General features: G+C 38.3%; 2 protein-coding genes across 5 annotated transcripts in view; one reads left to right on the forward strand and one right to left on the reverse strand.

Annotated features, from left to right (window-relative positions):
* The window catches only part of ATP10D (ATPase phospholipid transporting 10D (putative)), a 105,056-nt gene that overhangs the window by 82,385 nt on the left and 6,427 nt on the right, over positions 1–16,244 (forward strand). For 3 of the 4 annotated variants that reach the window (XR_010338915.1, XM_064366813.1, XM_064366825.1), the window contains exons 17-22: positions 1,013–1,089; positions 2,120–2,245; positions 5,835–6,035; positions 9,503–9,583; positions 11,060–11,164; positions 15,816–16,003. Coding sequence is in view for 3 of the 4 variants with exons in the window: in XM_064366813.1 (XP_064222883.1) it covers positions 1,013–1,089; positions 2,120–2,245; positions 5,835–6,035; positions 9,503–9,583; positions 11,060–11,164; positions 15,816–16,003 (778 nt within the window). In the remaining variant the exon portion in view is untranslated. The remainder of the gene's footprint in view (positions 1–1,012; positions 1,090–2,119; positions 2,246–5,834; positions 6,036–9,502; positions 9,584–11,059; positions 11,165–15,815; positions 16,004–16,244) is intronic. The other variant, XM_064366822.1, reaches the window with a different exon arrangement.
* CORIN (corin, serine peptidase) overlaps positions 1–16,244 on the reverse strand; it is a 289,036-nt gene that overhangs the window by 11,044 nt on the left and 261,748 nt on the right. The gene's annotated exons all lie outside the window — the stretch shown is intronic.

Here is a 16,244-nt window from a genome sequence, read left to right on the forward strand (position 1 = left end):
CTTGTTGAATAAACAGATAAATGAATTAATCAAGCTTATGGATCCAGATGTTTCTGAAGTGAAAACTCCTAGACTTATAACATAGTTATATTATAATTACATATTATATTATACTTACATATTATAACAGTTATATATTATTATTATAATTATATTTGTTAGATAAATTATATATAATAATTATAATTTATCTCGTACATTATATATTGTGATTATATTATAACTTAAAATAATGTTAACTGAAGTAATATATTCATCTCGGAACCAATTACTGAGGCCAGGGAATAGAAGATGCTGATTGTACAGATCTGGGTCACTTGCCTACCTGTAAATATGGAGATTTGAGTTCACCCTAACAAACCTCACAAACTAAGAATTTCCAAGGAAAATCAGTATACTTTTGCTGAAAAACAGGTGAATTGTTGGTGAGCAATTGAGAACAATGTATTCTCATTACCAGCAGGAATGTGATACCTCCTCCTAAGAAGCTCTCTGTGTTGGGGGAGACCAGTAAGTCTGCATGAAACCATGATACTGTGTGATAGGTTTGCTAGAGATACATAGGGTGGTGCTGAAGCCTAATAAAAGGGCATCTGATCTTGAAAAAGTATGAGAAGGATTTCCCAGAGGAAATGACATCTAAGTTGAGAGGAAAAACAAATGAAATCCAGCAAAATGGGCTGGGGGTGGTAAGGACAGTGTTATGTGCATGGCTACAGGGAGAAGGGTATATCTGGAGAGTTGGAAGTAGCATGAGTGGCATGAAAAACAAGATCAGTCGGGGTAAGTGCCATAGCATGAAGGAATTTAAAGCAGTGTTGAGTTTGGAATACTTCCTGATGGCAGTGGGATGCCACTTTATTTCTGCTTCACTTTTCTTCCAGGAAACTTGGAGAAAGGGATGAACTTTGAAGGATTGTTCTGTTTACTTGAGCTGCCCATGTTGATTTGCAACATTTACACCCTTTCTGTACTCCTCATATATTTCTCTCCTTTTTTCTGCTTCATGAAGGTGATGGTGCCAATGATGTTAGCATGATACAAGTGGCAGACATTGGGATAGGGGTCTCGGGTCAAGAAGGCATGCAGGTGAGTGGATATTGTGCACCCAAGTTCTGTGGCCTTGACCTGCCCATCCAAAGGCAGCATTCTCCATGGTAAATTCTCTGTGGCCGAGTGAGTCTGTGTGTGGCTAGCTGAGGAGTGGGAGGCAGGAAGTTCACTCACATTCATTGATTATTTCCTAGGTGAGTATTATGGCATTTTCCTGGGTAATATTAGCTGTATTGTTCACTTATTAAATATAGAATTTATCTAAATCACAGGAATGTATATTTTAGTCCTGCAATAGCTGCATACATTCTGACTCTAAAGAAGCTACTATTTGAATGAAGGACCTAAAGATCTTAAGGCAGGAGAGGGAGGACAAAAAAAAAGGGAAAGAAGAGGATATGAGAGAGGAAGGAAGGAGGTGGGAGTGTCTGTGCACACCTCTATGTGTGTGTGTGTGTGTGTGTGTGATAGTATTTGAGGCACAGAATTCAGATAAAAGCTCATAATCCACAAAACCGATTTTCATTCATGTATGGAACAAGTGCTGTCAGAGGAACGTGGAATATGAGGCCTAGGGTTTCCCAAGAATTGTAAATTACAACATCTTTATGGAAGGTGAGGGATTCACATACCTTTTGCCTGATGCATTATACAAAACCATATGAAGTCTTAACTTCAATGCTTCTTAATATTCTCCCTGAGGAGAAGCAAATGCATATTGTGATGCAGAAGACAGAGTTCTTGCTAAGGAAGCTGCTTTCTAGCAAAAGTTCATTTGTTGAAAGTGCACCATAAGTGGTAACTAAAGAGAAATCCTGTCTCATGTGACGGTATTGGAAAGCTGAGTGGTAAATCTAGGCAGTCCACAAAGGTTCTATATGCATGGGTTTTGTCGTTGTGGTTGCTGCTGTTTTTTGTGTGTGTGTTTTGTCTTTTAATCTGCATGTAAGGTTTAAACAACAGATGTAACTGATTGGACTGTAGTGACGGTGAGTCTGACAGGGCTGTGTCTGTTCTAACATGTTTGATGGCTCAGAATGACATTCTCTCTCCATTGCGTCTGCAGGCTGTGATGGCCAGTGACTTTGCCGTTTCACAGTTCAAACATCTCAGGAAGCTTCTTCTTGTCCACGGGCACTGGTGTTATACAAGGCTTTCCAACATGATTCTCTATTTTTTCTATAAGAATGTGGTATGTAACCCCAGATAATTTGTCCCTTCTCCCTTCGTACCTTCCAAGCCTGTTGCATTAGGGATGAAAAGGAAGTGTCCTATGCTAAGCTCACTTTCCCTTTTTTTTTTTTTTTTTTGAGACAGAGTTTCACTCTTGTTACCCAGGCTGGAGTGCAATGGCACAATCTCGGCTCACCGCAACCTCTGCCTCCCGGGTTCAAGCAATTCTCCTGCCTCAGCCTCCCAAGTAGCTGGGACTACAGGCATGCGCCACCATGCCCAGCTAATTTTTGTATTTTTAGTAGAGATGGGGTTTCACCATGTTGACCAGGATGGTCTCGATCTCTTGACCTCGTGATCCACCCACCTCTGCCTCCCAACCCTTATTGATGTATTGGGGGCAGCCAGGGACGGTCTTGCTGTCTTACCAGAACTAAGCTGGGAATGTGATATGTTTCAGCTGCTGACAGCAAATTGCCAGGCTTGTCCATCTGCTAACATTTTGTACTCCCTGTGCATTTAAATTCAATCCTGTCTGTTTCATTTAAAATCTAATTTTTGACCTTCCATAAAAAAGACTGTGACAAGCAGAATTATGAAATGTTTAATGCTATCTGTCAGTAGAGAATGAAAAGATTTGCTTCTGTTTTACTGGAAATACCAAAAAATATCAGCTCTTCCAAATTAATGCCCCTTGTATTATAATAAAGATGCAGATACAGATGAGCTCAGTAGTTATTTGACGATAAAGGAACTGTATTTTGATTATGTAATTCCTAAAAGGGCAGAATTTGATTAGAAATCCAGGCCTCTACTCTTGAACATGCTCTTTAAATTTTAGTTTCCTTTTTTTTTTTTTTTTTGTATAAAATCATATGCATCTAAGTATCCTCTAAGTGGGGGTACTTAATGTAAATATGTCATGAATTTTAGGTCAAATTCACTCTTAGTCATTAAAGTTCATATGTAGTATATTAGTAGTAGACAGGGGTTGATGTCACTCTATTAAAATACCATTTTGAGGAAAAAAAGAAAAGTTGTTTTTAGGAGATCCCAAATGTGTAATTTGAACTCTGTGTGCGTGTGTGCCTATGTCCGTCAGTAGGAACATTTCTTTTCCTGCAGCACAATACACTTTCCAGGAATCTCTCAAGACTTTAATAATTAGAATTAATGCAGTTAGTCAAAGTTTAGTAAAACTCAGATACTTTAGTAAAATATTTGAAATGTATAAAATCTCTGCCTAAGTATGCACTTCTGGAGAAAACTGGGGCTTGTAATTTACAATTCCAGGACTTAGTGGTCAATGCCTTTTAAAGAGGATCCCCCCTCCCAAGTTTTTATTTTAAACCTTTGCATTTGTTCACCTTCTCCCCTATTGTGGCAATATCCATTCACCTCCCCACCTCCTTTTAACTCCAGATTGAATCGAACAGTTAAGAAATACTAGTATTAGGAAGAGATGCTATACACTATCAAAGAGAGAGGGTGTTCGCTAGTAGAGAGAATCAGGACCTCGGTGGTCTTCCTGCTCTGTAATCCTTGAGTGGCCATTCATACTGATAATCTCCAGACTTAATTTATATCTCTTATTTACCTAGCTAAACAGTGCATATTTTATATGCTGTGCAAAGGACTTGGACCAGAAGCCATTAGAGTAGCTTGTCTTTCTGAGGCCATGGTTCTTGGATATTGGACAACCTTTGAGGTGTCAATGAAGACTATGGATTCATTCCTCCAGAATAGTGTCCCACACCACCTGTACCCAAGATTCATACATTTTCAGAAACTGGGCATCATGCATGTCTATAGATGCTAGACTAAGAAAATCTATTCTAAGGATTGTGGCCCTTGTTCTGAGGTTCTAGTGTATCTATGATGACAATATTTTTTTTATAAGAATATAAGACACTTTACAGATCATGACAACTTTCTGTTTTTTCATTTGTTCGTTGAGACAGGATCTCACTCTGACCCCCAGGCAGGAGTGCAGTGGTGTGATCTTGGCTCACTGCAACCTCTGCCTCCTGAGTTTAAGCTATCCTCCTACCTCAGCCTCCCGAGAAGCTGAGACTAAAGATGTGTACCACCATACTCAGCTAATTTTTGCATTTTTTGGTAGAGATAGGATTTTACCATGTTGGACAAGCTGGTCTCGAACTCCTGACCTCAAGTGATTTGCCTGCTTCAGCCTCCCCAAGTGCTGGGATGCAGGCATAAGCTACTGCATCCAGCCGATCATGACCATTTTCTAACTTGACCTTGATACTAATCCCTAAGGTAGTATAATTCTCATTTTAAGAGGAGGAAATAATTCAGGGAAGTTAGGAAAATGGCCTAAAGGCAAAGAATCAATGGGAGGTATCCCCCAGCCTTGAAACAAAACTCCCTCTCTGTAAGTCCAGTGTCCTTTCCTGTAGCCTGCCCTGCTTGAGAGCATAGAGCTTTTTACACTGAACTGAGTTTGTCTGAGACAAAATACTGCAGGAAACCATGTAGGATGCCCGCGACTGGCCTCTAGGGTGACCAACTGTCCTGGTTTCCCCGAGAGTGTCCCCGTTTTAGCACTGGAAGTCCCAAGTCCTGGGAAACCCCTCAGTCCCAAGCAAACAGGGATGGTTGACCACTCTGCTGGCACCATTCCACTTTACTACTATGTATTTATGAACCCAGAAGGCAAGAGAATGGACATTTGTGCTGTGCCTACTCTGTGTCTGTGCCAGGGATTGGGCTAGATTCTCTTCATCCAGTGTTAAATCCTTCAATTTGAATACTTGTTCTGCTACTTATTAGAACCACGTGGCTGTGGGCAAGTTTCTTAGTCTCTCTGTGCGTCAATATCTTAATCCAATCAGGCTGCCATAACAAAATACCACAGACAGGTGGTACAGGACTTGTAAATAACATTTCTTCCCCACTATTCTGGAGGCTGGAAATCCAGATGAGGGTACCAGAATAGTCAGGTTCTGGTGCAGGTTTTCTTCCAGGTTTCAGATTTCTCATTATATCCTTACATAAAAAGAGATGAGATGAAAGCTCGCTGGGATTTTTTTTATAAAGAAACTGATTCCATTCATGAGGCCTCCAATCACCTCCCAAAGGTACCACCTCCTAACACTGTCACAGTGAGGATAGTGCTCTGTGCTCTCAAGCAGGGAAAGCCACAGGAAGCGACACTGGGCTTAGATAGAGGGAGTTTTATTTCAGGAGGATTTCATATGAATTTTGGGAGGACACAAACATTCAGTTCATTACACTCAGTCTCCTGATTTGTAAAACGACAACAACAATGTAACTCCCAAGTTGTTGTGATGATTAAATGAATTATTCATAAAGACTTAGAACAGTGCTAGTACCACATAGTAAATGCAGGGTGTGTGTGTATGTGTGTGCTTATGTGTCTGTCTGTGTGTGTATATATATGTGCACATTTTAATTTAACAAAATGTTTACCCAAAAAAGCTGCAAGGTAAATTGTGGTCCTCTCTTATGTAAGAAAACTGCAGGGAGGCTGAAGTCACGCAGCTCAAAACGGCAGCATTTGGAATGTGTAATCATAGCACACATTACTGATTCTAAGATCTGAATGTCCTTCTTTGTGTCTCCAGGCCTATGTGAACCTCCTTTTCTGGTACCAGTTCTTTTGTGGATTTTCAGGAACATCCATGACTGATTATTGGGTTTTGATCTTCTTCAACCTCCTCTTCACATCTGCCCCTCCTGTCATTTATGGTGTTTTAGAGAAAGATGTGTCTGCAGAGACCCTCATGGAACTGCCTGAACTTTACAAAAGTGGTCAGAAATCAGAGGTAGGTGTTAAAACAAGAGTGCTTGGATTGATATATATCCATTGTCAAAGCCAGTGTGTTTTCTTCATTAGCCAGGCCAAATATTGCAGTCCACTCAGAACTGTTTGAAATATCTGATTGCTTGAAAAGATCTCTACTCATGTAGCAGATATTAACTTACTTGCCTTTGAGATAAATACAGATTAATCTATGACGGGCTTTAGGTACTTATAAGAAGAAATCTAAAGTTTGAACCTTATAACCAATAATATCTAACATTTACTAAACCTCATTGCCATCTGTTGTGCTAACTACTTAACATTCCCTGTCTCATTGATCCTCATGAAAACAAGTTGAGACAGAACCTAGTATTGGTCCCATTCTAAGATAAAGCATCTCAACCTTGAAGGAGTTAAGTAATTTTTCAAGAAATCCCACCACTAAAAAGTGGTTTGGCATATGTTAGAAATAATAGGTACTGTTTAGTCTGAGTTTCAATTCTGGTTCTGTGGTATGTGACCTTGGTACATTTTTTAACTTGCCTGTGCTGCAGTTGTCTTTACTTTATGGAAATGATGTAAGGATTAAGGAAGATAATACAGGTACAATTTCCAGCCATAGTAAGCTCTCAATATTGTCATTTTTACCCTCTAGAATTAACCAGAAATTTGAGGAAATCCCAAATTTAAAATAATGCATTTATTTCCATGAGTCTAACTATCCTGACTTGAAATGGAATTGAGAGTCATTTAGCATCCTTACACTACCTAGAACAACCGACAGAGAAATCACAGATTCAGCTTTCAGGGAAGAAGAGAGCCTCATAATCCTTTAATATCATCCAATCCTTTCAAATCAAGGAACTGCATGGGTTTTCCTAAAGGAGTCCAATCTGACTTAAAGTTCAAGCCAGGATGTAAGAACGTGTGGTTGATGTCAGTGAAGCTTGTCCCACGCTCCAGGCATAATTGAAATTCCAAGTCTATTGAGGAAAGGAGGGTTGAGGGAGATTTTCAATTAAAGTTTTTATAGCCAGCATTTTAAAATCCCATTTGTATGGACTAAAGATTGATATTGGTCCTTGTCCTTGGGAGAAGTGAGATCATTGTTTACTGTTGTTGCATCCTCTCACCAATCCTTTGTACACATTGTTCTAGTGAAATGGCCAGTTTTATAAAACATGATCATAGCAGGCAGGTTTTCCCAGCATGTAGCTATTGATAAAAGGTAACTGATTTCATTGACTTTATCCTCAAAAAGGTGTCCTTTCTTTGAACTTGGTCTCCAAACAAATTATTTCATGCTTGGGCCATTTTCCTGTGTTCAGTGTAGTGAAATATACTCTCCAGGGCTACAGAATCTCTCTACTCTATAAAGATGAGTGTGGGAGTCTGCAGTCAGACACTTCCCTTCCACGAAGCCTCTCCCCCATCTCTCATCACCCACACAGTCTTCTTTTCTGTCTTTGGCTTCATGTCCAGATTTTCCCCTTTCAGTTTCCAGTAGACCTCATGAGTTAATCCCTCCAGCCTCTCATTTATCTTAATCATGATCCTTCCCTCTTTACTTTTGTTAGTCCTATTCCTCATGTAACTGGGGGAAATTGTATTTCTTTCCTTTTACTCTAGGTTCTTTGAGCAACCTCTACTTCCCCAGATGCATGAAGTTACACTTTAACTTCTCCCTAAGTGGTTCTCTGTTGTCCAGTGGCATTTTGCTTGCCCCTTTGTCTCTGGCACATTGTCTTCCACCATTGGATTGAGCTTCTGCTGAAATGTTATGAACACTTGGATAAAGAAAGGCAGGTAGAATATTCCATCATACCCAGTGAGGAAATAGGCGAAGAAGAGAAAAGTGGGCTGGAAACAATGAATCTTCAATGCTTTGATTTTCCAGAGGACAAAGGGATAAAAAAGGATAGATGTAAAAATTCCAAGTGTATTCTTTTAAAGAATAGAAGAATATATGTGGAGAATTTGTATATTTATAAAGCTTTGTTCTTTAAGAGACAGTGCAACATTTTCAAAGAAGTTTCAGCCTCTGCATTTGGAAGAAAACAAGACTGAGAGCATATTAAGAAAAGACTAGCTCATGGATGTGACACATTTTTCCATTTCTGTTCATGGGAGATATTACTAATAAATGATAGCACTCTTTCCTGCTGGATCTGAATGCAGCCTCAGAATCCTTCACACAACCTCGGAATCCAACTTCAATCAGAGTTGACTCTTGTTTGAAAAATAATTTTCAATAATTTTACTATTGTCTCTACTTACTCTTTTTCTTTTTTTCTCTAAAAGTTGTGTAGGAAGCAGTTTAGTGCATGAAAACTTGTATACGAATACTTTATTAACTCGATACATATTTGTTGGGCACCTGCTACATCCAAGGCACTGTTTTAGTCACTTGAATAAAAGAGTCAACATTCTGCTCTATGATGCTTGCATTCCATTGAGAGAACTAGAAAATTTATTAAACAGACAGAATTCTTCCTGACAGTGATGAGATACTTCTCAGGTTTCCACAGTAGTAAGTGCCTGAGTGGGCACAACTTTTAAACTGGTTTGGTGTGCCTGTATGACGAAGTAATATTTGAGCTAGGATACAAGTAATGAGAAACTGCTCATGTAGGAGGTCCAGGAAAAGAATTCCTGGCAGAGAGAATAGCATAGGTAAATCCCTGAGGAAAGATGGATTTGGCACATTTGAGGAAAAGAATGAAGGTCACTTTGCAGAATCAAAATGGCAAGAAGTAATTGTGGAGAATTATTTAGTGGGCAAACCATGTAGGACCTTATAGGTCATGAGAAGAAACTTAGATGATGTTGGAAATGCAGTGGAAAGTCATTGGAGGGAGTGGAAGAAGTCAGTTTGATTCATTAGAGAGATGGCATGAACTGGTTTACATTTTTTTTTTTTAGTCCATTTCCCATTTGCCCCAAGAATACTGCACTGGCAGCAAGCTGCCCCTTTTTTTTCTAAATGGGAAATGGGTTAAAGACCATCTGGCTGATTTGGGAAGATTAGATTGAGAATAGAGGAGGAACAAAGAGGGCAGTTAGATGGCTATGCAGCCATTCACAGAGACAGTTGATAGTGAATTGAAACGAAAGGAGTAATTTAGAGAAAGAGGAATGGATATAGTTGGAGAAGTTTTGGAACAGTACTTTTGGATCAGTAGGAAAGGAGGAGTTAGGACTACTGGTGTATTTCAGCTAGATTTAAAATGTATCCAGTAATAAAGGCAAGCTGAGTTGAATAAATGTTCCTTCAAGGATTTTTTTCATCATGTTTACTTGTGAACCCGTCACATTCAATTACCCTCAGTCTTTACCTATGTTGACAAATACTTGTTTCATGAGTGAAAGAATGAAGAAATGGAGTTTTCTCTCAGAGAAACAACTGAAATGTAAGTACTGGCTTGTGTTGTTTCTTTTCTTGGATCCTTGTTAATCTTCCTCCCTCCCTATTATCTGCTTCATTTCTAGGCATACTTACCCCACACCTTCTGGATCACCTTATTGGATGCCTTTTATCAAAGCCTAGTCTGCTTCTTTGTGCCTTATTTTGTGAGTCTTTGTTCACTCAGTATATTTGTTATTAATGAATCCGTGATGCTTCTTTGTACTTTGCCACCAGTATCAGAATAAAGGAGGGCAGATTGCTCATATAATCAGGTTCATTATTAACTGACTAAATTATAATCTCCCCCAAAAAATATGTCAGGTAATGGATTAAATTTAGATAGAAGTACCTAGTTTGAGTCATCTTAGGTCTCTTGTTAACCCTGTACTGCTTAAAAAATTTTGTCAATGACTTGAAAAATATTGGATGTCTGGCTATATAATTAGATTAGTTAAAAATTAGACAGGCTGGGAACAGTAGCTCACACCTGTAATCTCAGCACTTTGGGAGGCCGAAGCAGGTGGATTACTTGAGCTGAGGAGTTTGAAACCAGGCTGGGCAACATAGTGAGACCTCCATCTCTACAAAAAATTTAAAAATTAGCTGAGCATGGTGGTGTGGACCTGTGGCCCCAGCTATTTGGGAGGCTGAGGCAGGAGGATCACTTGCGCCCAGAAGTTCTAGGCTGCAGTAAACTGTGATTGTGCCCCTGCAGTCCAGCATAGACAGCAGAATGAGACCTGTGTAAAAAATAATCAGAGGAGAAATGCCAGAATATGAAAGTTTTTATTAGTGAGTGCTGGGCTAATTCTACTTGAATGATATTCAGAGTATTAAATTTAAGATTCTGTAAGTAGTGTCTCTAAAACTATGAAACCTGTTTTACAGGTGAAAAACAGAAGAAATATAACAAAGCAAAGAATGTATAAAATTTAATTTTTAAAAATATAGGCTAACACCAAGCACAAAGCAGCATTGTGTAGCTGCTCACCCACATATACCCCTGTCCTCAAGAAACCTGTTTTATCATGGATGATGTTAATAGAAGTACAGTATTAAGAATGAAAAATGATCATTTTTAAATTAACAGTTTTTATTTTTTATTCAAATAACATCATTTGAATTAGCCTTGCTAGAGTTTTCTGGCTATACTGTACTTCAAGAGAAACATAAACAAGGCAATGTGAAGTGTATTCAGAAGAGAAGAAGATGATGGTGAAACATGAGACAGTTGTGTCATCAGAGGAATAGTTTAAGGACTTGAAGACATATAGGAAAGCAGGGTGTATTTACCTAGGAAAGGTAGTCATAATAACTGTCTCAAAGGTTTGTAGCTCTGTTAAGTAGAACAAATTTATCTATACCTTAAAAAGCTACAAGTGTGAGTAAAAGGTTCCAGGAGGATCAATTATGATTCAGAATAAAGAGGAATTCTGGTTTTAAAAAATTGAAGATTAGATGCCATCTCTGGAAGAGAGTCAGTCTCTTACTTGTGAAAATGTTCAAGTTTATTTCAAATGGCCAGTTCACAGGGACATTGTAGAAGGGACTCAAGCCTTGATTGAGCTGTAGATGAAATGATGTTACCCACACCAAGTATGCACAATTCACCAGGATCATCTAATGTCCTTTCTTTGTAGATCTACCAGGGCTCAGATATTGACATCTTTGCATTTGGAAACCCCCTGAACACAGCTGCTCTGTTCATCATTCTCCTCCATCTGGTCATTGAAAGCAAGAGTTTGGTGAGTGGTCTTCTTGCTTCTGAAGTAGCCTAAAGTATTTTATGCTTGGGTATATGACTTCTATTAGCAGTGACCCTGAAGATAAATGGTAATGAGAAGAGTAATGAATCTATGAGAGAGGGGTGATCATAGCTACTCTGGGTGATCATTGAATGCCATTATGCTGAAGTTGATGTGTAGCTGGGGAAATTGGAAAACACCTGCCTGCTCCCTTTGGTAGTATTGGTGGCGGATGGTTCATGGAGACGTGAGACAGACTAGAGGGACATTTACCCTTCATTCTTCAAGACCAAGTTGATGACTTTCAATGAAAATGAAAAAAGCTGTTGTATCATAATCCTGGTAAAGTGATTTTAGGGATGATTTTATGCCTTCCTCATAATTAAAAAACATCCTTTTTGGCTCTCCTTTGGGTAAAACCCTTCAGTAGTTTCCCATTGTACTTGGAATAAAATTTGAAAGCCCTAAGATGATGCAATGATGCCGTATTTCTCTCTCCAATCTCATTTCCACATATTCATGGGCTGGAACCACCTTATCCCTCTTTCAGTTTCTTCAATACATTGAGCTCACTATCACTACAACATCAGGACCTTGGCACTTAACATATCTTTTAATGGAGGTATTTTTCATTCCCTCTTTTATCCCTGCACGTCACCCAGCTCAAATGTTATTTTAGATTTCATCAAAAATATACTTTCCCACAGCAGCCCTTCCCTAACCACCTAGTCTTTGATACCATTCTCTTGCTTTTGCTCATAACTCTAATCATAATTTATAATTATTTATTTAATTATGTGATTATCTGAGGCCAGGTGCAGTGACTCACACCTGCAATTCCAGAGCTTTGGGAGGCTGAGGTGGGAGGATCACATGAAGTCAAGAACATAGCTGCTCAAGACCAGCCTGGGCAACATAGTGAGACCCTGTCTCTACAAAAAATAACAAAATCAACTGTGTTGGCACATGCCAGCAGTCTCAGCTACTTGAGAGACTGAGGCAGGAGGATCACTTGAGCCCAACAGTTGGAGGCTGCTGTAAGCTATGATCATGCCACCGTACTCCAGCTTGGGAAACAGAGAGAAACCCTGTCTCTAAAAACAAAACAAAAAAATGTGATTAGCGTATTCGTCTTTATCTTCCGCATTAGACTATACTCTCTGTGAGGGAAGGGTTCATGCCTATTTTGTTCGACACTGAAGACCAGCGTTAAGGACAATACTAGCACACAGTAGGTGCTCAAAAAATATTTGAGTGGATAAATAAATGATTAAATAACCAGTTTTTAAGTTTACCATCCTGGTAATATATGAATTTTAAATAGGAAACAGCTGAATAAGGTTATAGTTTGAAATATATGAAGTTATATTACAAAATTATTTATAACAATTTCTAAAGTAGGGTTGATTATTTTGGACAGTACTTGCTTTGCTTATAATCATCTATAATCAAATCTTACAAGCTGAAATGTAGTAAAATGTTAATAGCTGCAAATACCAGATGGGTAGAGTAAAGGGAATTATAGAACTGAAATATTTGGGATTGTTTTTATACCTATTCATTTTTAGGCAATTACATTGGTACTTTTGGTGGCCACCTGAGAAAGTGCCAAAGATTCTGACACTTATTAGTGTTCCAGAGGATTTATCACATAAAGTGTATCAGTTTAGGTTCACTGATTATTAGCAACATCATCTGGATAACCTGAACAAATGGAAAGTTATTAAAAATATAATGAAGAACCATGATAGAACAAAATAAAGAAAAGCAAAAATATGTGAGAAGCCAGAGTGACTCCAGAGATGCACAGAACAGAGACTAATGGACAGGCTTGTCAGAATGGTCCTCTGGCCTGAACTGGCTCCATTCATTTTCTTTCTGCTCTTGCCCCATTGTGCTCCAAGTCTACTGTCTTGTGTTGGAATCATATTTCCCTAGCTTCGACTGAAGGAAAGTCAAAATATTCTCCCCTAGGCTTTGGCTAGGGGAGAATATTTTGCCAAGACTGCAAGCAATGCTGGCCCTCCTCACCAAGAAGGGGAGTGAAAGCTAGAATCAAAGATAAACAGTGACTACTATTTAAAGGATGCATTGTTAGATAATTGTTTCTTATGCTGGAGGATGCATGGCTAGAGATCCTGGCCCTGCAGGTCTCTTGTCAATAAAGAGTCAGCCATTCTGAAAGTATAAAACTCCTTCCCTTCATGCTCTTATTCACCATCTCATTGCCACCTCCCACTTCCCTGTTGGTTTTTACCCAGTATTCCTTGACTTTCATTCCTTTGCATCAATTCACTTAAATGTGTAAACTCTATGAAATCACTATCTCACTTGCCAAAAGCATATTTTAAGAGAAAAAAAAATTGGAGCAATATGGCTCAAATAGAAGGAAAGACATTTGAGAAAGAAAAAAAGGAATTATTGTTTTAAGGGCACAAATATCTTAATCCAGGAGTTAGCTAATGTTTTCCTAGTTGTTTGTACATTTTATTTAAAAATAAACAGTCTTTGTGACTCTTATGAAGATATCTGCTGTGGAGAAATACTTTGCAAGATTAGGAGAGAAAAGGAAAAAATCTGATTTTATTTGAAAATTATAGCCCTAGAAAATAAAATAGATTAATAAAGGCAGTGTTTCCCTAAAAAGCATGATATGTGCCACCACTGGTACACACCATGATTTTAGGTAGTACTGCAGACTACACTAAATAACACTAAATACTACATAATGCGAAAGTAATTCTCTTTTCATACTTCTGATTATATCAAAGAGGTATCTCGTTTGATGCTATTATGTTTTATCATAGTAATTCTTGATCATTTCTCTTTATAACAGAGATTAATCAATCCCAGACCCAGCACTTTTATAACAGAGAATGTTGGTATTATGAGGTTGGTAGAACAAAACTGCAATTATTTTTGCACTAGCCTCATACATTTAAAGTAGGGATATACTTTTCTTTTTTGAACTTAAATTTCTTTTTTTTTTTATTTCTAAAATGTTTGTGGGTATATAGTAGGTGTATATATTTATGAGGTCCTTGAGATGTTTTGATGCAGGGATGCAATGTGAAATAATAGCATCATGAAGAATGGGATATACTTCCCTTCAAGCATTTGTCCTTTGAGTTACAGAAAATCCAAATAGATTCTTTAAGTTATTTTAAAATATACAATTATTATTGACTATAGTCACACTCCATTGTGCTATCAAATAGTAGGTCTTAGTTATTCTATTTTTCTTTTGTACCATTAACCATCCCCACCTCCCCCATACCTCCACTACCCTTCCCAGCCTCTGATAACCATCCTTCTACCCTCCATGTCCACGAGTTCAATTGATTTGATTTTTAGATCCCACAACTAAGTGAGAACATGCGGCATTTGTCTTTCTGTGCTTGCCATATTTCACTTAACATAATGACCTCTAGTTCCATCCATGTTGTTGTGATAGGATCTCATTCTTTATTATGGCTGAATAGTATTCCATTGTGTGTATGTACCACCTTTTCTTTATCCATTCATCTGTTGATGAACACTTAGGTTGCTTCCAAATCTTGTCCATTGTAAACAGTGCTGCAGCAAACATAGGAAGGAGTACAGGTGTCTCTTCGATATACTGATTTTACTGATTTCCTTTCTTTTGAGTGTACACTCAGCAGTGGGATTGCTGGATCATATGGTAGCTCAATTTTTAGTTTTCTGAGGAACCTCCAAACTGTTCTCCAGAGTTGTTGCACTAATTTACTTTCCCATCAACAATGTACACGGGTTCCCTTTTTTCCACACCCTAACCAGTGTTTGTTATTGCCTGTCTTTTGGATACAAGCCATTTTAACTAGGGTGAGATATCTCATTGTACTTTTCTTTTTTTTTTCTAGATAAAGTTACGTAGCGAGCCAATGTAAAGAAAAATAGTATTGCAAGATATACGTGAATATGAAAGTAGCTAGGCTGTGGTGTGACACACAAACATTTATTTCTTGCTCATATAAAGTTGGCTGATATTCTGGACAGCTCTAGAAGCAACTGTCCTCTGAGAGAACTTCTTGGTCAGTATGAAAGGAAAGGAGACAGCATGAAAACCTGCACACCAGCTCTTACATGCTTCTAAGATGAAAGTTTTACATACCGTCTGTACTCACATTTTATTGGTCAAAGCAAGACATATGGCCATGCCTAATTTCAAAGGAGTGTGGAAATGCAATACCCCTGAACATTTACTCAGGGAGGGGAATAACAATAATGGTGAGCAACAGTAATGTCTAACACGTATTTGAATGGCTTAAGTTTGAGGTTCACTGGGTTAAGGTATTACATTAATGAAGAAACAAGATCAATAAGTGACTATATGAAAAAAATTAAGGAGAAAATCCAGGCATCTCTTGGTGCATGGTTAGTACAGAATAAACTAGTCAACAGAATTCCCTTTTGGCATTTGATTTGGTTTTACAGAATTCAAACAGTGATGTAACTTATTCACAAAAAATACTCCTATCTCCTTGATATCTTATATTTTGTTTGTTAAGGTTTGTTACACCATTCATCCAGAGCTTAGATGTGTTGTCTCCTTAATGGAGCAGATTTGTCCAGATGGCAATATCATATCAGTGAGAGAGCATTCATTTCCCCTGCTCTTCTTGTCTTACAGACTTGGATTCACATGCTGGTCATCATTGGTAGCATCCTGTTTTATTTTTTATTTGCCATAATTTTTGGAGCCATGTGTGTAACTTGCAACCCACCATCCAACCCCTACTGGATTATGCAGGAGCACATGCTGGATCCAGTATTCTATTTAGTTTGTATCCTCACAACGTGCATTGCTCTTCTGCCCAGGTATGGTATTTATTTTATCGTTGAGGGAATAAATGGAATTATAGGCTAAGAATTCTTCAAGCAACTACTAAGAATGGTTGGCAGGCCCCTCTGTTTAGTAGTGAGAAAGTCAATCTGTGTCCTTGTTAAAATAATTGGTTTTAACTGTTTTATCAGAGAACAAAACTGACTTAAGCATACCGAGAGATTGATGTATCTCTCATGAAAAAGTTTATCCAGTTGACAGTTCACAGGGATAGGG

The sequence above is a fragment of the Aotus nancymaae genome, unplaced genomic scaffold, assembly GCF_030222135.1.
Source record: "Aotus nancymaae isolate 86718 unplaced genomic scaffold, 86718_ANA_hifiasm-v0.15.2.pri h1tg000006l, whole genome shotgun sequence".
NCBI lineage: Eukaryota > Metazoa > Chordata > Mammalia > Primates > Aotidae > Aotus > Aotus nancymaae.